This window comes from Carassius auratus, chromosome 41 (assembly GCF_003368295.1).
Source record: "Carassius auratus strain Wakin chromosome 41, ASM336829v1, whole genome shotgun sequence".
NCBI classification, from domain to species: domain Eukaryota; kingdom Metazoa; phylum Chordata; class Actinopteri; order Cypriniformes; family Cyprinidae; genus Carassius; species Carassius auratus.
Window position 1 is genome coordinate 16,024,964 of NC_039283.1, and position 21,477 is coordinate 16,046,440.

Below are 21,477 nucleotides of genomic sequence, written 5' to 3' on the forward strand. Positions count from 1 at the left end.
AAAACAAGAGATTTTTGTATTACTTGATAAATTGTAAGAATGGTTAATGAATTAATAACTGTAATCATCTTATTTTGATCTTTTTTAATTTTTTTTTTTTATAAAAATGACATCGCTGGATCTTCCGATAAACCGACAGACTTGTCTCTGGTGATTTCTCTCTGTGCTTGTTTTCATTTTTGAGTGCAATGCCCAGAATCTCAAAATCCAATCAAAAACCAGTGGATAGAACCAAGATGCTGCTGCACTAGGTTTTTTTTTTTTTTTTAATCGAAATGCACTTTACATTATGGAAGATCTGTTGCTACTGCAGTTTTTTTTTTATTCTCTTATTTTTACTTCCACATTTTATTTTTACTTTTTTCAGCACCAACATATTTAATCTTAGTCGTCCAGGATAAATCAGTAGTTTAATTGCTGAATGCTTATGTACAGACACATGCATAAGGTGACAAGACAACCAAGACTTCTTTTTAGAAAACAGTTTATTTTATCTTAAAATGTTTGTACACTCAGTATGACAATGTGCTTGCACAGTAATTACAGTGGAGTGGGGCAAGACTCCTATTTGTACATAAAAAAAAGATCCAAAGTCTTTTTACAGAGGAGGCAAAAAACAACACCCCCACCTTTAAAACCCAACCCAACATACGGAGCCGTGATGTAGGAACACCAGAGCCGTGCCGATGGGACGGAGGACTTGGGTCTAGTCATATCCTTCTCATTCCGTTTTTCACGTCTGGTGTAATTCGACATATTTACACAAGACAACGTGGACCCCCACAGTCAAGTCTCTGCTAATGGTCTCAAAAACTAACTCTCAATATATTCACATATAAAGCAATATAATACATTTTTGAAAACAGATTTAATGCAGGTTAATAAGGTAGGGTGAGCTGATGATTAATGGCCAGAGCTTATGGGATAGTAAACCTGATCAATCCTTACGTGATGGCCACAACAATAAGCTACAAACCGCCTGGAGGGCTTCACATTTGCCTTTGCGACATGAATAAAAACATGTTAATGTAAAAACAGTGTGCAAGACCTTGATAAAATATCATTGCTACATAACCTTCCACCCGGTCGAGAGGAGATACAAAACCAGGGCAAATGGGGTTAGTTCACAGACCTGCACACTTCTATTTTGTAGTCTAAAATCCATAAAAACAATGCTGAGCTGGGCGACCCATGGCCAGTGAGTCCAACATGACTAGTTCTGTGGGTAGTTTATCTGAGATCTAATCCTTAGCGTCCGTCTTTCTCGACTACTATCAGCGAGGGATTGGACCTTTAGCAGAGCAGGCAAGCTAACAAAAAGCCCTTGGTAAAAACTACAGTAATGGAGTGGGGTGGCAACGGAAAAGGATTTAATGGTCCACTTATATTTTTTTCTCCCCATTTAGAACAGCGTTTAAGACGATCCTCTACACCCAAGTGATGAGACTAGTCTTAGCGATAACTTTGAGAAGACTAAAAAGATATTGGAAAGAGTCTGAGTAGCACCCTTGGTTTGCGTCCTCCGCGCTTCATACCGCAGCAGTTTATCCCATCCTAAAACCGTCCCCTGTGCGGGACAGCTCAAGCAACGCCCCCTCCCAGAGCAGCATTTAGGTAATGGTTAGAAGGTCAGTAGAACAAAACAACAGGACTCGAGCTTGAGCTGCCCTGTTCTGACGCACCAAAACTGTTCAGGCCTGAGGCGTTCAGTTGGAAAGAGCTGCCAGGAGGCTCCTGGGTTTGCTTCATGCCAAGTTAGTCCAGCTCGGTGTCCTCCTTGGGCCGGTACAGAGTGCCAAACTTCTGCATGTACTTCTTGATGTACTCCTTGGTCTTGTGTTTGACGTTCTCGTTGCATTCAAGATCTTCAGGGTTCTTGCAGGACTTCAGTTCCTTGTTCATCACCCCATGAGTCAGCTGTGAGCCGACAGACAGACAGACACACACACACACACACAGACACCAAGGTTTAAAGATGCAGCAACAATGACATCATAACAAAAGACTTCAGTGACGATGCATTACAAAAACAAAGTTTTCTCCCGTTTAAAGGACCACATATAATGCAAAGTGGATTGAACCAAGACCCCATCTTACATTCTTTGGTCTCTACTACCATTATATAGTTTTAATAAACATGAAAGAAGAAAAAAACTAAACTGTGTGACCCAAAGATGTCTATCTACATGCATATGGATGTACGTGCTTTATCTAGTTCCTGTGGCTCAGTGGCAGAGCATTGGGTTAGCAGCGCAAAAGGTTGTGGGTTCAATTCCCAGAGAACAATATGTATTGCCTGAATGCACTGGAAGTCTCTTTGGATAAACGCGTCTGCTAAATTCATAAATGTAATTTAAATCTATATAGCATCTGAGCATTCAACAAGATTTTATAAAACAATATAAGATCTAATAATATATATCCTTGTCCGGTTTTAAAGGCATACACGATACCTTTCTAGCGAGATGTTTGAAGTCTTCTGTGTTAATGATACGGCCCAGCTTGCAGTCTGGCTTGCGGTACGGATTAAGGCATTGCACAATGAACTGTGACATCTGAAAAGATAAGCAGGAGAAACTGAACAGTTAGACGAGTCGGACACACGTGAGCTACCGCTGTTATTATTTGGTAGAAAACCCAAGAGAATCTAAAGCTCACCTCCTTGCGGAAGACTTCTTTGCTTTTTTTGGCCAGCTCACTGGAAGTGTCTGCCTCGGCGGTCTTTGTAGAGAACTGTGCAAAGAGGGTCAAACAAAAAAAAAAACAATGCATGAAAAAACATACTGTGAATATTGTCAGTTTATTTGACCTATTACTCATGTAAGATTATATAATCTAGAGACTGTTTAAATATTCCTTTCCAAAATATACAAGGGAGTCTAAATTCTACAATGAACAACATTAAACAATGCAACCCCCTGAGTCCCCTTAGGCAGCCGATATGACATGAACAAGACATTATGTTGAATCAATGCCAAGACTGTCGATACTCTTTGTCCCAAGGTCCCAGAAAGAAACCCAAAGGCCAAACAAGTGCACATTAGAGATAATGCAAACATACTGACAACAGACAATAAAACCCTTTGGTAACAAAATCTGTTCAAAGTTTAATAGTCAACATATTTTGAAGTCTAAAATGGAAGGGCGACTGTTGAGAAGACAAAAGAGATTCTGCACAGTTCGACATCCAAACGAGAAAGCGCACATTAAATGAGTGCCGTTTCAACAGCTGGGTTTGATTAGCATCAAAGAGAGCCAGAGAAAACACCAGCAAAACCCTGAGAGAGAGAATTAGGCAGAGAGAGAGAGAAAGAAAGAAAGAAACACATGGGAGTGAGGATCAAGATGGTTATGACATGTCTTTAAAAGACTGTTTTCTGTAACTTGCTTTTGACTTCATGTTTTGATTCGGATTGGCCCGGTCAGACCTATTGTATATTTGCATCAGATGATTCTTCTTAAAAACCAATGCCTTTTAAACACTGAGGCAGAATTAAGTGGTCTAAGTGTTTCCCGCCGAACTTCAAATAGCTTTTCTCTATGTGGATGAGCCCCAGCTGCGAACCCTTCCATCGTAGATGCTTGGAACAACATCGTCAGTTATCCAGAGAGGCTGGGACAGTCTCAGGCCCTACATGTGTGTACCAAAGTGAACTCTAGAATAGAGACTGTTTAAAGTTCCAGTGCTTTTATACTAAATCAATCAAAAACAAACAAAAATGTTCACACTATTTAGTACTTAATACTGTCTAAAAGGCAGCCGCTTCAAACTCTGACACATGTATGCGTTTTAAAAAAATAAAATGAATACTGTATGTCTAAACGGAACAAACGCATCTAATCTTAAAATAAATCTATTACATATGAATTAGAGGTTGGGTTAAACTGATTTACTATAAAAACAATAAAGAGATCACTGTGCCGATATTAGCAAAATCTATACACTGAACGTCTCATGTAACATTCTTAGTCTTTTCATGTTGTAACTTTGCTAATATTAATATGAATAAAAGAAATATTGAGCATTCATTCTACACATTCGTATCATTTTACATTGTGAACTTAAGAGAGAGAGAGAGAAGAAAAGTCTCAAAAACCTTCAGAAATGCTTTTGTGTGACCTTTTCTCCACTCCCATCTTGACCTTTTTTTTGTTACTGTACCTTTAAGAGTTTTATATTCCAATGACTTCTGTTAATAACTTCGTTGCATGTAAAATCAGTAGCAAATATCCCAGAAAGTTACTGGTCTAATGCGTAAAGGTGGTACCATCAACTCTGAGGCAATTTCTGAATTATCAGTTTTTGCTTTGATTTTCATAAATGGCCAGGGTTAAAGTTGTATATTAAGAAGCACAACTGCAGTCCTTCGAAGTGAATGTTGATAAAAGTCCTATGATATTCCCCCCAGCATACGGAATGGTTAAATACCTTTGAAGGATTTTCATCGTACGTGGGCGTCCCGAGATCCATCTCGGCCTCGTGTTCTACACTGGCTTCCTCCGTAGTCCCATCCCAGCTGGGAGGATCCCACTGTGTTTGCCTGAACGAGGAAGCGCATTTCATCATGTACTTCTAGTGAAGCCATTACAATAGGACAAAAGCAGACATGCCCTGGCGGGAATATCTTCATCATTAGATCAGTCTACGCTGATGTCATCAAGCTTAAATGATTAAAAGGAGGTTTCATTCTGGCTCCCCCTTTCTGTTTTAATGCCAAACAGATTGCTCGTTTAATAAGGACCATACATACCTGGTGATGATGTGATAGTAATAGATTCTGCCCTCCGGGTCTCGAGCCACTTTCCATCCGGGAGGCAGGATAATGGTTTTAGGTTTGGGAGGGGAAGGGGGCGGCAGATCAATGATGCTGTTGGGTACGATCATTTCCTGCAGTGAATCACAGTGCAGGAGAGGTTAGTCGGCATGTTTAGGGTTACTGGAACTATGTCGTCTATGAAATACTAATTACAAGCAGTCTAGCAGGAACTAGAAAAAAAAGGTGTGTGTGAGAGAGAGAGAGAGAGAGAGAGAGAGAGAGAGAGAGAGAGAGAGAGTGACAGCACCCTCAGCTGGTGAAAGGCCTGGGTTACATACCTGTTGAACTGTCTGAGATGTGACGATGGTGGTGACTGTGCCTCCCTGCTGCACAACAACACCCTGCTGATGACCCGTGTACACCTGCTGCCCATGTAGGTAACTGCCAGCTGGATCAGTGTATGTCTGCACACAAATACAAGCATAATGCTAAGCAGGCATCATTATACGACTTCAGCGCTAAGTGTTCACGCTTTAAAAAAACAAAAAAAAAAAACACACACACCATACTGAGTACATGAACAGGTTATGCACTGAGCAGACATTGGGTGTAGATACTGCTTGAGAGTCAGTGACACTAATGTGTGACAGCTATTGCATTCATATCTCACAGCAATAGTCCCATATAAGGTCAGAATGTTTAAAAATACTTCTTCAATTGATTTTTCACAATAAGATCAATAACACGGATTTAAAAAAAACAGATGGACTTTTGCAGAACTAGTTTTTCCTACCCAGAACATTTTTTTTTTTTTGGGGAAACGCACTGTGATTAAAAAGAGAAATAAAATGCGTCACTTAAAATTTTTACGAAGGCATCACTATGTATAAAAATGGATAGTCACTGTACGATTAGCTAAATATTTTTTTTTACATTTGTAAATGTCTCGTTTGCTATCATTTTATAAAACTGCACCGCATCATATTTTGTATTTAATTATCTTAGGGCTGTCAAAATGGCTACAAATCTAAACAAATATTTACTTAAACATTATTTTTTTTTCGAAAAGAATGTCATCTCATGCTTTGAATAAATGTGCATTAATAATATTTTTGCTCGATGCACAAAAGCATTTCTTCACCCTAATTGAAATTATTTTAACTGTGCATTTTAAATTGATTTAAACTTATAATATTTAAACAACTATAATCAAAACAGCATTATGTATGTATTATGTAAACTTTTGTGCATGACAGAAATGCAACATTGATAGATTTACCTCTAGAAAATGTGCGAAATATGTGTTCTGTGTAAGTTTTGACGTAAATAAGATCTCCGCATTGATGTTCTTTTTTCCCGCAATAAGTGGCTAGTGGTAGTGGCTTCAACTGGATAGGCTAACAAAAAAAATATTAAAATGCAATTATACTTACATTGTCATTGCATCTCGTGCGCTGCCTCCTTAAAGCACATCTAGAATTCGAATGGAACGTTCTTGCATTCGAATGTGGATTTTTAATTTAAAGGAATATTCCAAATTTCATTTTTTTTTTTTTTTTTTGAAAGCCCTAACGTATACCACAGTCTACATATCTGCACTCAAAACCTTTTATCAGTTAACTACTTTGTGAGAATATAGTGAGAATGAGGACTGAGAGGAAAGTATTGGTGTATGACCTGTATGACAGGAGTGCTGGTTTGTGGGTAGCCTGCAGGAATGCTATAGATGGTCTGGCAGGGCTGGCCCTGATAGTAGATGGCAGTCTGAGGCTGTGCCGTGGTGGAGTATTGCTGGGTCGGTTGTGTCTGTACCGTGACCGCTTGCTGGGTGTTGGGGTCCCAGAGCGTTGTGTAGCCCTGCTGACCCTGGATCTGTGGGCTGGCTGTTTGCGCAGGCACCGACAGGACAGTCACGCTCGGGTCCTGTGCTGGCACATCAGGCTGGACAAACTGCTGAGTCTGTGTGTCAGAGGAAAGCTCCAGAGAGGCAGGGATGTGTGCCAAACTGGAGGCAGGTCCGGCCTGGGTGGTGGTGGAAGAGGGTGAAGCTAGACTGAGATCTGAAATGATGGGCTGAGTAGGTGTTTGTTCGAATGTACCAGGAGCCGGGGTAACACAAAGAGGCTCTACAGCAGGTGTGGGCAGGAGCACTTTCCCTGCATTGGGATTGGTGGGATCCACGTAGGTCTGGATAGGGTATCCAGGCGGGTAGGTCATGAAGTTTGGACTGGAGGTGTAGGCCAGAGGGTTAAATACAAGAGTCTGTAATTGCTGCTGCTGCTGTTGCTGTTGCTGTTGTTGTTTCTGGGCCTCCCGTTGAGCCACTTCCTGCTCGAAGAGCTTTCGTCGTTCCTCAGTAGACAGCTTGTTACGAGACTCCTTGGTGTTGAGTTTCTTTTTGCTGCTGGCCTGCTCATATCTACAGAAAATACAGTAACCACACTTTGAACATGTAAATCTATCGTGTATTTTGATCAGAAATGATAATTGGTTCTTGTTGTTCCAAGGACCAGGGACGAGTTTGGAACATGAGGATGATTAAACAATTACATCATTGTATGTATTAATTTTATTGTATCTTAAATCTTACCGGTCTTCATTTCTGCGGCCCCTCTCATAAGCTGAAGGCGGCAGAGGGGAGGTGGAGCCTCGTCGCCGTTTTCTATCTGCACTGCGAAGGGTTGATCTCTCTCCATCCCTCTCCCGGTCCCGCTCCCGCTCGCGGTCACGGTCCCAGTCTCGTTCACGCTCCCAGTCTCTGTCCCGGTCTCGATCCCGATCACGCTCCTTCTCTCTTTCTCGCTCTCTCTCTCGACTGCTTGAAGGTGTGCGAGGGGTCATCATGGCTTCTCGATCACGACTGCGATCTAAAACAAAAGGATGGATCAGAGTCTATAACAAAAAAAGAATGAAATGTTTAAAATTTAACTGGGTAGAAGTATCAACCTACCACTTGACTCTTTTTCAACCTGGCTCTTCTTTGGTATCCTGTAAACCTCCTGAGAGGGCAAAAAAAAAAAACAACAGCTTGTTTATTTGTTATCCAACATGATCTTTTCTTTAAATGCACATTTATTTGTAAAAAGTGATTCACGTGTACAGTTAAGCCCAAAGTATACTTCAGTTTTTATGTGTATATGTGTAAAGCTGAATGCATAGCCTTTCATGTATACTCCATTTGATGAACATGCATTGGAAAGTTTTATTTGTTCAATGTATGCACAGATTTCTACTCTAAAGTTATGGACAACAAAAACATTTCAAAAAAATTTCCATCTCCACTAATTTGTTGTTGCATCCCTTTCATTTCTTTTACAGTTTACATCACCCACATGGTAAGCATAAAGATAGTTTGGGCTTTACTAGTATTGGTTTTGGGTTAAAAGTTTACCCAAAAATTTGAATTCGGTTATTAATTACTCACCCTCATGTCGTTTCAAACCTGTAAGACCATCGTTCATCTTCAGAACATAAATTACGATATATTTTTTATTTTATCAGAGCTTTCTGACACTGCATATATAGCAACGCAACTACCGTGTTCAAGGCTCAGAACAGTGGTAAGGACATCGTTAAAATAGTCCATGTGACATCATTAATAAAGCCGTTATTTTTAAAAAAAAATTTTGCATGCAAAAAGTATTCTCGTAGCTTCATAAAAATAAGGTTGAACCAAGTGCTGGGCAAAATACCGGTCCAAATGGTAAACTGGTTTGGATTACGCAACCGGTATGAATTTTAAAAAATACCGGTATTGCAAGTGCCGAAGCAACATAGACAGCATTGTGAATTAAGAGTTTTAACTTAACCTGCAAAGATCGGCTTCATATTATTGTTGTTCCACATTCACAACACGTTAAAACATCACACTCTTACTTGCTCTGGACAAACGGTGTATCATTTGAAAGATTAAAGACTCCAGCTTTGATATCTGATCACGGTTTATGATAAAATTCGGTTTATGGTTGCAGTGAAGTGGTTTCTTAATTTATGTCTGGAGTGCAAAATAATAAATGGTAATGTGTGATATTTTGAATTGAATAGCAACACCCATTCATATTCAGTCATATCTGATGTGGTTTATATGTGTGAACAGCGTCCTGTTTTTGCTTTAAATTGTAAATCTATGTTATCTAATTTTAATCAAAAACTGCTCATGCAGCATCTGTGTTTGGATAGTGATTCATTCGTATTCATGTAAAGGCACAGTCAGGTCAGAAAAACCTTATTAGAGATTTTTGCACCAGTTGAACAACTGATGTCACATGTACTATTTCAATGATGTATTAATAAGCTCTTGGATTTCATCAAAAATATCTTAATTTGTGTTCTGAAGATGAACAAAGGTCTTACGGGTTTGGAACGACATGAGGGTGAGTAATTAATGACAAAATTATAGCCTTGCCTTCAAGTCTTTCCAACTGTCCAGCAGCCGGGCGGCCATATCACTGATATCAGAAGCCCGAACTTGTGGCTCCTGACTGCGCTCGCTTTCGACATCAGAAACCCCTTCCTCCTCATCTTGAGAGGGCGTCCCCACTGCAGCGCCCTCTGCTGGAACAGCCACAATAGCCAGCGCAGATGCATCAGCAGAACCAGCGGCTACAGCAGCCTCTGATGATGCATTTTCAGTAGAAACAGCAGCAGATTCAGTTGGAGTGGATTCCACAGAGGCGGATGGAGATTCTGTGGGTGTGCTCTCTATGACAACAGCTGTGGATTCAGAGGATACACTCTCCATTATGTTTTCTGACGGTTGCGTGGGTGTGATTTCTTCAGTACTACAACTTGCATTCTCCTCGGAGCTGCATTGCTCAGAAGATGGGTTTTCCACCTGGGTCTCAGTTATGGGAGCTTCCACTTCAGCAACTACATCATTACTAATGTCTGCTGCAGATGTGGTGTCTGTGACTGATGACGCATCTGTGACTGAAGGGGCATCTTCAACTGTTGCTGACTCTGGCTGGGACTCTGATGGCTCCTCACTCTTGGTCTCTTCCACAATCTTCTCGTCCTCCAGTTGTTCTTCAGGCTTAACTAGGGATTTTTCTTCAGGTTCTTGTGTTTCAAGTGTCTCTCCTTCACTTCCAGTGACCTCTGGTGTTGAATGTGTGACTTCTTCAGTTTCAGGGGGCTCCTGTTTTAATTCGGGCTCAAGCTCAGCTCGACTCTCAGAAGGCGCTTCACAGTTTTCCTCCGTTTCAATTGTGGTTTCCAACTGTGAAGGCTCATCTTCTATCTCTTCCTCTTCCTCGTCTTCCTCTTCTTTCCCATCCGAAGCTTTACTAGCATCGGACAGGGCACTATCCAGACTGTTCTCACTGATAATCTTCAACCTACGGTAGACTGCCCGCTTGGGAGTGTCCCCATCCAGCTCAGTAGCCAGCTTGGCTGGGGGTCCATCAGGGGTGTTGAGGGGCGTTTGGGCACGTGAGGTGCTCTCACTGGAGTAGCCATCCTGTTCTGCTGGTTGGCTGAGGGGCCGGCTTTGAGCCCATCGCTGGATAAACTGCAGCACTCGGCTCTCCTCAAGCATGTTTTTTGTTGAGATGGGAAGCACTGCCAGAGCCTTCATTATCTACGAATTTCACACACAAAAAAAATTGCTTTAAGAGACAGCATACTAAATTTTAGCTACATACAGCCTTATCATATTTATGTTACATTTACTAAAATATCAGACCGCTATGAATTTCTGGATTTTGCTTGAGGAAAATGGCTAATTTGTTTGGTGATCTGCTCTTTGATTCCCCCCTTACTCTGTGTGTGTGTGTTTGTTTTAAGCTCTTACCTCCAGCTGTAGTTTAATGTTGTTTAAAGAATTGCTCTTAGCCTCAGAAAGTTCAACCATAAATATCCACAGCAGCGAGAGGCCGTGGTGATCCAAAAACTGCTTCAGGCACAAGGGATTCTGGGTATTCTGCACAGACATGCAAAAAAGTCAGTATGACCGGTTTTCAGTCATTTTTAAATGCTTAACCCCAAACCACAAACATGCAGTAGTATGTCCTCTAGCACTGCAATGCCACACAATAAATCCAACTCATTTCAATGTGACGGTGTTGCAATATACCTGGATGAGTTTAAGGCAGGTGAGTCGCTGCTCCATCGTCTCCACTCGCACCATGAGTCTGCAGAGCGAGATCACATCTTTCTCTCCAGACAAGCCTTCTCCATTTTCCTGCAGAGCCTCCAGCTCCTCGTCCAACTGCAGAACAATGTCAACCAGTTTCAATACCAGCAGCAACACAGGAGAAATCTTTCTTTGATCGCGATCGAACGGTGACCATGGCAAAAACTCACTTCTAATGTATCATGTATCAGGAGGATGTTTCTACATTTTGTTTGCTTTCTTAGTGCAGGTCTGTGCCAGAGATGAAGAGTGCTAGTTCAAACAAGCCATAAAAACCTCAAAATGCGAATATATGGCGAATATATTAGCCATGTTTTTTTTGTAGACTGGAACAAGCCCTGAAAGTGCAATTAACATGCAAGCGAGAACAAAGCTGATCCAATTCAGCCACAAGAACATTGCTTTGGTACTGCTACTTTAAGATAACACTTTGCTACAATGGTTTGAAAATCTGGCAGGCCATGTATTATTTGTGTCCGGAGTTAGCACATAATTGTTCAAGCGCAAACGTAGACTAAATTAAACCAGTGAAACATGATATCAGAGTCATGGACTTGCCATGCAAAACATTCACAGTCACTGATTGGATTTATTCTGCCTTTCTCTTGTTATTTCCAGTAGCTGGATGAAACAATAATTGGGCCCTCTTGCTCACCGTGGTAAGTGCACTGTCAGTGTCTTTCTTCCGTGAGCGGTCCCTCTGTTTCTTCCCACCTGCTGCTCGGACACTAACCCGAGTCTCTCCACCAATTAAACCTCGACAGCTAGGAGCTCCACAGAAACACTTCTGTGCCTCTTTACTGGTGGACAAAGGAAGAAAGATGTGATATTACAATCATCATGTACGCTGAGTTGTATTTGAAGAAAAAACAAGACTATGCATGAAAGGAAATGACTGGATCTTTTACCCGTATCTTTGGAACTGATAATCAAAAGTGAGTTCTGTTCCAGCGGTCACAGCTTTGGTGGTGAAGAAGCCAACTCGGAGCTGACCATTTACAGTCCACTGCAAAGGGTGCGAGGGATTAGAAATGCAAACTAAGATTTTACATAGAAATCAAAGACTCTAAGTTCCAGAAGCACCTATTCCTACATAGGCAAAAAAATGCATGGAGAAATGCAATCAGATGCATTAAGTTGTAGAACAAAATGTGGCCGAATAACCTTTTACTGCAGTTGACCTCTGTAATGGACTATTTGGTTGTTAGACAGAAGAGTCAGCAATTTTGACTCACTCTACTTGATAACATCACACCAACAATCACATTAACATCTTCTATTGTCGCCCTGAAGTTGAGGTGGTGCTGCGCAGTGGCCTTTCTGAACAACATACTGGAACTGGAAGAACTATGCAAGTATACTGTACAACAATCCAGCTCAAGCTCTTATGATAATGAAGAGTAGGATTTGTGTCGGGGTAAAGTGAGTACAAAAATATATTAAAAAGTGCACTTACTTTCTGAGTTTCACAGTTGGGTTCACAGCTGTGATTCATGAAACGGGAACAGTTTCCTTTCAAAGTAGCATCGATTATCTGCAGACATAATAGAGACATAGGATCTTGTGGCTTTTTTAAACCTAGCTTAGTTCATAAAAGTCAGCAACACTCGTTAGCTCATTTCTGCACTAATTCCACAGACTCACCTCATTATTTTTCAAAGCCATGAAATAATAGTGAATGTTCTTGCTCCGTGCATACTCCTTCACACGTGCCTTAAATTCCCGATGATCCAAAACTTCTCCACAGTATTCTAAAACAAAGTCATTCCTGCAAAAAAAACAAAAAAACTGGTTACTTAACATAAAAGACATAATGAATGTGTAATAAGCACTTGCTTGCTGAAGCAAATAGTACTTACGGCTGTAGGTCTTTGGCTGCTCTTAAGCCCCAGCCTTTGCTCTCAGTCAAAATTACCTCAAAGTCTGCATGCTGCTTCATTTGAAATCGCCTATTGGAGCAGTATGCTCCATTTAAACACCGGGAAGAGCTGGAAGAACAAGACAAAGAAAAGAAAAATTTTGCCCTCAATGTTTTTATTGCAAATTGCTGTAATTTGCCAGTTATATAAACTCAGCAAGTAACATAAACATGATAACTATAGTCTCTAACTACAGATTCTCTCGGTTATAAAGCAAATACTATGATGTAGTAGCAGGACATTTACCACTCGATCATCAGCAAGCGATTGAGGCAATCCTCCCCACATGCCATCATTCCTCGGGCGCGCTCTTCCCTTGAGAGGATAGCACACTCACACTGCATTCGCTTGATGTCTCGATGAGACTTATTCTTCTTGCTGTAAAGACGGAGAACAGATTGCATGGGCTTTATGAAAGATCAAATTAAAATTGACAACTGAACATTTAGAAATAAGTTAATTAAAAAAAGCAGAGCATGGCACCGTCAGTGCAAAGAAGGTGAATTCAATCGCCAGGCATAAAAACGTATTCTTACCGTTCGGTCAGATACACATTTTCTTCAATGAGGTCGAAGTAAGGTGGCATTTTTTTCTGCTTTGCCTTTTCCCTCCACACAGCTGGATCCAGGAACTCTTTTCGACTCAGCAGTGGGCGCTCCACCTTACAATCTTTCAAAACCCTTGAGCTCTCATCCAAACACTCCTTCTTACTGGTCAGACCGGCCTCTGCCTCATTATCCGATTCCGATTCAAACTCAGGACGTCTCTTCTTAGGTGGACCCCTTCCTCGATGAGGCTTTTGGTTGTCTTCTCTAGGAGCTTCCGAGGTGATCTGGCTTTCTGTGGTGAAGCTGCAATTGCTACTTATCTCATGGGCTTGAACAAATGTGGATGATCCTGGAAGATGAGCAGAGAGGATGGATCCCTGTTTGATCCCTACTACCCTGTCATCATCATGATCATTGGTCAGAGAGTCTGGGTGGATCTGGTTAACTGAATCATGATACTGAAAAGGCACATGTGCGTTGACTGGTCTGATGGTTTTAGAGATGTCAGGCTGAGCCAATGGACCTGGTGTGTGACCACCATCAAACAGAGCAATTCCTGGTTGAGGCAGGTGTTCAGTGCCATGACTGCTGTCCGGTTGCTGAAATGTGGTGCTGGGCTGTTCTGACTGGTTGAAGTCCCAGGCTAAGCCATAATTCTTCCCATTGTTTAAGTCATTGGAGTCCCCATAGTGCTGCTTTCCTCCTTTCCTTCCATTCCAGCTATCTGGTCTATCATGGTATTGATGGTGATCCGATTCAGGTCGCATACAAGTCTTTTCAAAACTCTGAAGTGATGCTTGGTTTATCTGAACACTATTTGGTCTTTCTTGGGCACTCCAGTTCTTGTCCACACGAGCACTGGTAGCCTCCGAGTGGCTGGTGCTGTCAACCATGTTGCTTTGTGATTGGTAGGAGACACATTTAATATCTGGACTTAACATTCTAGCTTGTGCACTGGCCTTAAAAAGTGCTGATGATTCCTCAAGCTTTGACTGATTGTTATAGCCATAACCAAATTCCCTATTAATGCTTTCAATCGTTTCAATCGGTTGCTGTCCAGAAAACCCTGAGGACCCGGGAGACGGTTCCGTCAAGTCATTTGTCTCAAGAGCAAGGGTTGAATTTTTTGGCACAACCACCACAGAGTGCAGCCGCTTTAAAGAAACATGCGCATCATCTGAATCAGAGTCCGATTCTTCGCTCTCACTGTCCTCACTGTGGCATTTACCATCATTGTTTAAGGAATCGGGGTCTTGAGTTTCAGGCTTTAGTTTGTCTAAGTTGATTTTGTCTTTACTACCAGAACTGCAATTAAGGGGAGGATCACTAACAACAGGGGCACTTGCTGTTTGAGGAAGTTCAACAGTCTGATTTAGAAGTTCACAATGAGTATGTTGGGTTGCAAGGTCAGATGTACGAGGACTAACTTTTTGGTGAGATTCAGCTGAGGTTGTCGCTTGTTTTTGTCCTTCTACAGATGGTACTTCAGAGTCCCGTTTCGGTGTGCAGGATTCATCAGGGGTAGTATCATTGTCGAACTCTATTCTTTTTACCGAAATGACCATTTTCATATCTGGATTCACTATTTTCATAGGGCTTTGATTTTCTGAAGTGGCTTGACCAACAATATCCCATCTGGATTTTTTAGAACTACCATCCTTTTTCCAAATCCCACTAATGGGTTGTTCAGGATTCCCATAATGCTGCTCAGAATCTTTCTCACAGAGTTGAGCACTGGCTTTACTACTGATTGGTGAAAGCCCATCTAATTTAGTGTTTAATTTAAAGCATCCTCCAGGTGGTAATTCTTTCACAGAAAGAGGGTCTGCCAGTGATCCTACTGAATCCTGATCTGGAGTGTGGCCTAAACAAAATGAGTCCATCAGTCCTTCTGCCAGAGCTGTACTTTGGATTGGAATCTCATTTTTAATTCCAGGTTCATCAGTGGAACTTTTTACTTCAAGAGTTCTATTTGTTGTGGAAGTGGATTCCTTCAGTCTATCAGTTTTCTTGTGACTCTCAGGAACATCTGTGCACTTTTCCTCTTGGTTTCGCGGTTGATGCTCAGTTTGTTGATTTGTTTTGAACAAATTATCGTTGTGCGTTGCTTCATGCATCTGTTCAGAAATGCATTTAGATTTAGGCGGAGTAGAGCTGTCATTAATGTTGCTATATTCCTTCTGAGGAGTAACTGGGTTGGGGGTTAACTGTGACTGCTTTGTATTATTACTTAACCTTTCTTTTGATTGTCTCTCTGTTCCAGTTACATTATTTAAATTCTTGTGATCTGCTGAATCAGTGTTTTTGGAAGACGAAGTCCCAGACACAGATGACCTGTCTGAACCTTGTAGCTGACGTTTTTTTCTGTGCTCCTCATCAGAGTCAGAGCTGTTTTTATGGACCTTTTTCTCAGATGCTCGGCATGAGGTAGCTGGGTTAGAATTTGAGGTTTTAGCATTAACCTCAGATTTTGAGTGGGAACTGGATTTCCTATGAACTGCTTCTGCATCGGGAGAGCTCTTTCTATTGGATTCAGAGTCTTTCGCTTTTAAATGAGATCGCTCTGATTTTGAATGCTGTGTTCTTTTGTCCGATTCAGATGATCGAGAACAATCTGTGGGTTTTGAATCCCTGTGGGATCTGGTGTGAGTGGATGATTTTGAGTCTTTTTGTGAGCTAGAATAAGTGGAGGATCGACTTGAGTCACTACCTCGAGTCCTTGTCCGCCGGTGGTCATCCTCCGAGTCAGAACTGTCACGAGACCTGCCATCGGCTCGTGAACGTGAGCTTCTCCTTTCACGATGAGGAGAACTTCTATGAGACCTCCGCTCAGAATCATGATAATGTGACCTATCTGACCTTGACTGTCTCTCACTCCTGGATCTTTCAGACCTGGAATATGAACTAGTTTGACAACCGCGAGATCTAGACCGTGACCGACTTTTGGTCCTTCTTCTGTCTCTGTCAGAACGAGAAGATCTTGATGATGTGTGCCTGGAGTCACGTTCAGATTTTGCACGACTCGACCCCTTTTCATCTTCTTTCCTATCAGGCCTGGATTTTTCTAACTCCTTCGTTTTGGAATTAGAGGATGTTTTTGCTTCGTTACTCTGGCATTCAGATTTAATCTTATTTTTGAGGTAACTAGACTTCTGGCTAGATGATGTTCGGATTGAATCCCCATCAGACTCCGAACCTGGAAGCGTGCTATCTGATCGGGGCTGGGATTTTCTGTTTTCCTCACGCTCAGAAATAATGGAAGAATCCAAATCTCCCTTCCCAATATGGGAAGAAACAGGACCTTTAAGGCATGAGTCTAATTTCTCCTGAGGGATTTCCTCTTTGATAACTTTTTCAGAGGATCTGTCAGTGACGGAGTTCGTGTGACACTGCTGCAATGAGGTTTCAGTTTCAACCTTGGCTGAAGAACTAATTTTCTCTGACTCAGATAGGACTATTGGCTCCGAAATCTCTGCTGAGGCAGTGCTGACAATGGAGTTATCCTCAATAACAGTAACGCTGAGAATCTGTTTCTTAAAATGCAATTTTCCAAGAACATGTTTTGATTTGGGAGGGAAGGATACTGGGGCGGGTGCTGTCTGGGTCTCCACAACTGCTGTAGTATTTGTATCCACATTTTTGGATTCATCACTCTGTCCTGCTAGATCTGGAGTAGGTACTGGTCCAGCTTGCAGTGCAGAAGAATGTTCACTTGCAGATGTCTCCGGGCTCGCTGGGGCTAGAAATAAATTTTGACGTGTTTTCTTTATCTGTGTGAAGCTGAAGGAGACCTTTTGTCGACCCTGTTCCTCAAGGTTTACCTTCGCTTTGGTTCCTTTAGGCAGAAGATGGTTTGTCAATATGACCCTAGGCGCAAGGCCTTTGAATATAACTTGCTTCGGGAGGTTTTCAACCTTGATCTAGTGATATAAAAAAAATATAATAAAATTAGTATTTTATGTGTATGTACACAACATGTTTCGTGTTATGTGCATTTAACTGAAACAAAAATATATGAATTATACACTTACCGAACAATCTTTCACATCTTTCCTATTGTCACAGAAGAATAGCATGAAAGGAAAAAGCAGAACATTGGTCTAGTCAATTTAAAATCTCATTACAAGGCAAATTAAAAACCTGCTGTGAAAAAAAACACCACTCTTTCATCCAACAGCTAAGGACTAATAGTTAAAAATAGTCTATGAAACACAATATAGCCCAAGTACAAATGGACTTACTATTTTTGAAGTCACTTCATATAATAAACAATTGACACACTGTCAAAAATAAATAAGCTGACTGTTTGCTAGTTCCAATAAAACCTAAATGAAGCTACCAAGCAACAACTAGGTTACATGTTCCTCTGAGACTCCTTTTCTTCATCTAACCTTAATAATGGAGTCAGTAAAATGATAGTAGGAAAATTGGAAGGGATTTCTCATGCCATTCATATCTGTTAGATATTTTAATCTACCATGACCCTTTTTAATATTTTTAATCATGGCACCATCAATAATGAAGTATATAATAGAATGTTGATGTTACCCACTTTAGCCATTCTAAAGCAACAATGATACATCTAAAATTATATCACTAATGACGCTCACCAGAAGCATAAAATAAACTAAAATATCAAGCATGTGAAATCACATTTCATGCAAAGGCTCAAATACTGAACATGCAAGAGCTGCGAAAAAAAAAAAAAAACCTTTGACCACATTCAAGTAAGTTTTTTGTTGAAAACAATTTTTCAAAACGAATAAACTGCATTGTGATAAAATGCTGTGGCATCTCACAGTTTTGTTTTAAAATAACTTTTTTTTAAGCTGCAGAGTGCAAGGTGAAATAAAAATGGCTTTTAAGTCTACATATAATATATGCAAGCACTCGATCTAAAATCCCCCAAAAGCGCAAAACCAAATTTAGCCCGGAACTGGAGAAGCAGGATTAGTATTGCAGGGAAGCATGGCTTAACATTCTTGCATACTGTCAGTTGACATAAGGAGCTAAAGATACATTGACACGTGACAAATCGGACACTGATTTTTGCAATTCAAGTTATGTTCACTGAAGCTCAATTGAAGAATTGAGAGCTCAATTGAGAGAGTACCTGAGCTCTTGATCCAACAGATCACTCATTTTGAGACAGAGCTGATGTTGAGCAGCTTGAAGGCAGCTGCAACACTGGGGCAAACCAACTCAGAGTAGTATGTTCTCTGATACGAAGTCAAACCTATGGAGAAGAGACAGAATAAATGCATTCAGGCAATGAAGGATTCCATGATACAAACATATTTGTCTACTTTATTTGTATGTTTGCCTATAGATGAAGGCTTCAGGTGTTTTTGCGGTTTAGGCCAGTGGCTCTCAACCAGTGGGTCACAAGTCTGTTTTGATCTGGTCGAGAACAATGTTAAAGTTGCAGTGAAACAGAGGTGGTTACAATTTTTTTTTTTTTTTTAAACTGAATGTAAGAGATTATTAAAAAATCATAAAATGAAGGTGGGAACTTGCAATTCTAAATGATTGAAGAAGTCCTGCATATGCTACCAAAGAAAAGTGTTATTTTCTTTTAGTTATTTTCACCAGAACATCCAGTTATGACATTTTGATTAAAATTGCAAAGTAAAAAAAAAATGAATGGATGGATGAATTAATTGTTTACAATAAGATCTATTATATACATTAATAAAATAAATAGTGAATCTTCATGCTGAATTTCAGATGAAACCAACTGTGAGTGATGGAGGCTATAAAAGAAGTAAGCTCATTAACATTTTAAAAGGGAAACTATTCATTTTACTAATGATGTCAAATCAAACTGCAGTATTCTGCCATAAACTCAGCCATCATTTGAATATTATTAATATGACTTCTAGTAATACAATATTTGGCCTGGTATTTGTCTCAATTTTCAGGCTGGTAAATTGTCTCATTTATGCATACAAAATTATATTCAGCTCACTTGTCATATTCATCATTTAGCATTTTACTTGGCTCATGCAGTTAAATTTAATATTCATTCATTTCAATGTTTGGCTTTTCAAAACACTTTTTTAGGACAAAACATTTCACTGATAATAATAAGGCTTACATTTGGTGCTTTTCAAAATTTTGAAATATTCATCTGTAACTTTTGGCTTGCAGCAGCACACAGAAGTAAAGTGGAGGGAAGAGCACTAATATAATCTTTTGTCAAAAAGTGTGAAGGGTAAAGTCTGTGCCCTGGACACATAGCATCAGTAAGCACGCTTGATGATCTGACATAAAGGAGTAAAACTTGATTGTCTAGTCTATTATGTCTTAATAGTAAAAGCTTGAGAGTTTATATTATAATAAGACGACGTTTAAGATCAGTTTGTTTGAAAAGTGGAAGAAAAAATACTGCAGATGATCTACATCGCGCATGTGGGTGACATTTGTTTGCACAACAGCATAGTATTTTGTCTACAGTTGTCTCGGTTCTGTTATTGACGTGGCTGACAATAACAACACAACGTCAACAACTCAGGTTCTCTAACAGCACGGCCTTCGGTTCGTAACCATTACCTCCAGCACTGACTGTTTGGCTCATAATGGCAACGCGCTGATCCTCTGACCATGAACACCGGGGCAGCTGAAAAATTTACCTCGTGGATTTGAGGCCTACATGGAGGCCTCGCTGCATCTGATTTCACTTGTGTTTCCAGAACATATAACAAAATAAACACTGACATTACAGTATTGCCTAATAATATTTTAAACACCCTGTGATTTTCTAACAACAACGAATATAATTTTTTATTTAAAGGAACTGTATTTTAATTTACTGATCGGTCCCTGTTTGTAGTAACTTACGTTAGTTCCCTTTGGCTAACTGCAAAGTCAACTGTCGCTCTGGCCACCTTTTGAGACGTTTATGATAAGTTTATTTATTTATATCCTTACTTATTTGTTGAGTTTAACTGGTTATCTCTCTAAAAATCTTATTTCATGGTTCGAGTTGTGGTTTTTGCTCTGAAACCCATGAAAACAGGCCACTGTTAACGTTGGGTTAGCAAGTTAGCAGCAAAAGGACTAACTAGGTAGCTCAATGGCTAACTGGTTAAAGTCTGTAGTGCATGTAGGTTCGCATTATGTAGGTTTTGTGGGCCAAAACAAACGCATAGCAGCTATAAAGTACTCACTTCTTATACTTCTCCAGTTCGGTTAAGCACTCCATCTTGTAGGACAATGATGGCAACCTCTTTCACTTGGTTTTTCCCAAACATCCAGCAGAACAGACGTCAAATCCACACGGGGCAACAAACTGCTCTCGGAAACACAATTCGTCTGGTGCTAGATAGCATACAGCTAGATCCAAACGTGTGCATTAATGCTCGGTCCACGGTGATCCAGTAAATACTCATTAAATGACTCCTCTGTACTGTTGTATCAGTACGGAGCAGGCTGTGAAAGACACCATCCTGTTTGTTTCATGGTGTAGCAGGGCTGCCTCCGATGATCTGGTGGAGTCGATGTGCGATGCACCGGTTGCGGCTCCTCCCCTCCTCTCCTCTCCTCCTCTTCTCTCCTCTCTCTACGAGCCAGCCACAGCTCATGCCGTGAATGAGGAGGATGGCATGCAAGAGCTGATGTCCAGAGGGACTGATGACTATCCCACCGTTTTGGGGTTATTGTTAAGCTAAGAAATCTTCCATTACAACAGAACGCGGAATACAATTATTTAACGCGTACGACGGAGGCAGCTTAAAGCTATTTTGTAATGTATTTGGTCAGACAAAACGTTGAAAGCAGATGGGCCTTCATTGGTCTTTGGGAACTATTATCAAAGCTTTAAACTGGAAATGTGAAATACGGAGGAATTCGTAAAATAGACAGTTTGTGTATGGCAAGCCATTTTAACATTTATTTCTAAAAGACTAAAAGGTATCGGTTTTACTGTTGCTAGTCCTATAAGTAAGTAATCCAATAGTGATTTGTTAATTTCACTAAGCATTTGTTCATTTCACTAGAAACTATTCATGATATGATTACTCTCCCAATAGTGACAAATGACGTTTCAATTTTGATAGTAAAACATAGTTGTTGTTTTTTATCCATTTAATTACTTATCTCATTGAAACAGTTTAGTTAAT

The 21,477-nt window shown here is 40.5% G+C and overlaps 1 protein-coding gene across 1 annotated transcript; it reads right to left on the bottom strand.

The window, feature by feature from the left end:
- Positions 1-469: 469 nt before the first annotated feature.
- Positions 470-20,888, bottom strand: LOC113060209 (histone-lysine N-methyltransferase SETD2-like). Its single transcript, XM_026229106.1, has 22 exons — positions 20,527-20,888; positions 18,471-18,593; positions 17,389-17,410; positions 13,346-17,277; positions 13,056-13,187; positions 12,750-12,878; positions 12,535-12,658; positions 12,347-12,424; positions 11,799-11,896; positions 11,546-11,690; positions 10,831-10,965; positions 10,549-10,677; positions 9,163-10,335; positions 7,708-7,756; positions 7,348-7,624; positions 6,435-7,176; positions 5,096-5,221; positions 4,752-4,888; positions 4,430-4,541; positions 2,659-2,733; positions 2,454-2,555; positions 470-1,917 (listed from the first exon to the last, which is right to left on the bottom strand). Exons 2-22 carry the CDS (start codon positions 18,497-18,499, stop codon positions 1,756-1,758), a joined length of 7,908 nt encoding a protein of 2,635 aa, XP_026084891.1. The 5' UTR covers positions 18,500-18,593; positions 20,527-20,888; the 3' UTR covers positions 470-1,755.
- Between the last annotated feature and the right edge of the window lie 589 nt (positions 20,889-21,477).

Bases quoted from the DNA above. Each gene is read 5' to 3' on its own strand.
- LOC113060209 (XM_026229106.1), bottom strand. From the start codon at position 18,499: ATGAGTGATCTGTTGGATCAAGAGCTCAG. The intron at 17,278-17,388 runs GTAAGTGTATAA...TTATATCACTAG, and splicing joins AAGATGTGAAAGATTGTTCG to ATCAAGGTTGAAAACCTCCC. The intron at 1,918-2,453 runs GTATCGTGTATG...GTCGGCTCACAG, and splicing joins TCAAACATCTCGCTAGAAAG to CTGACTCATGGGGTGATGAA.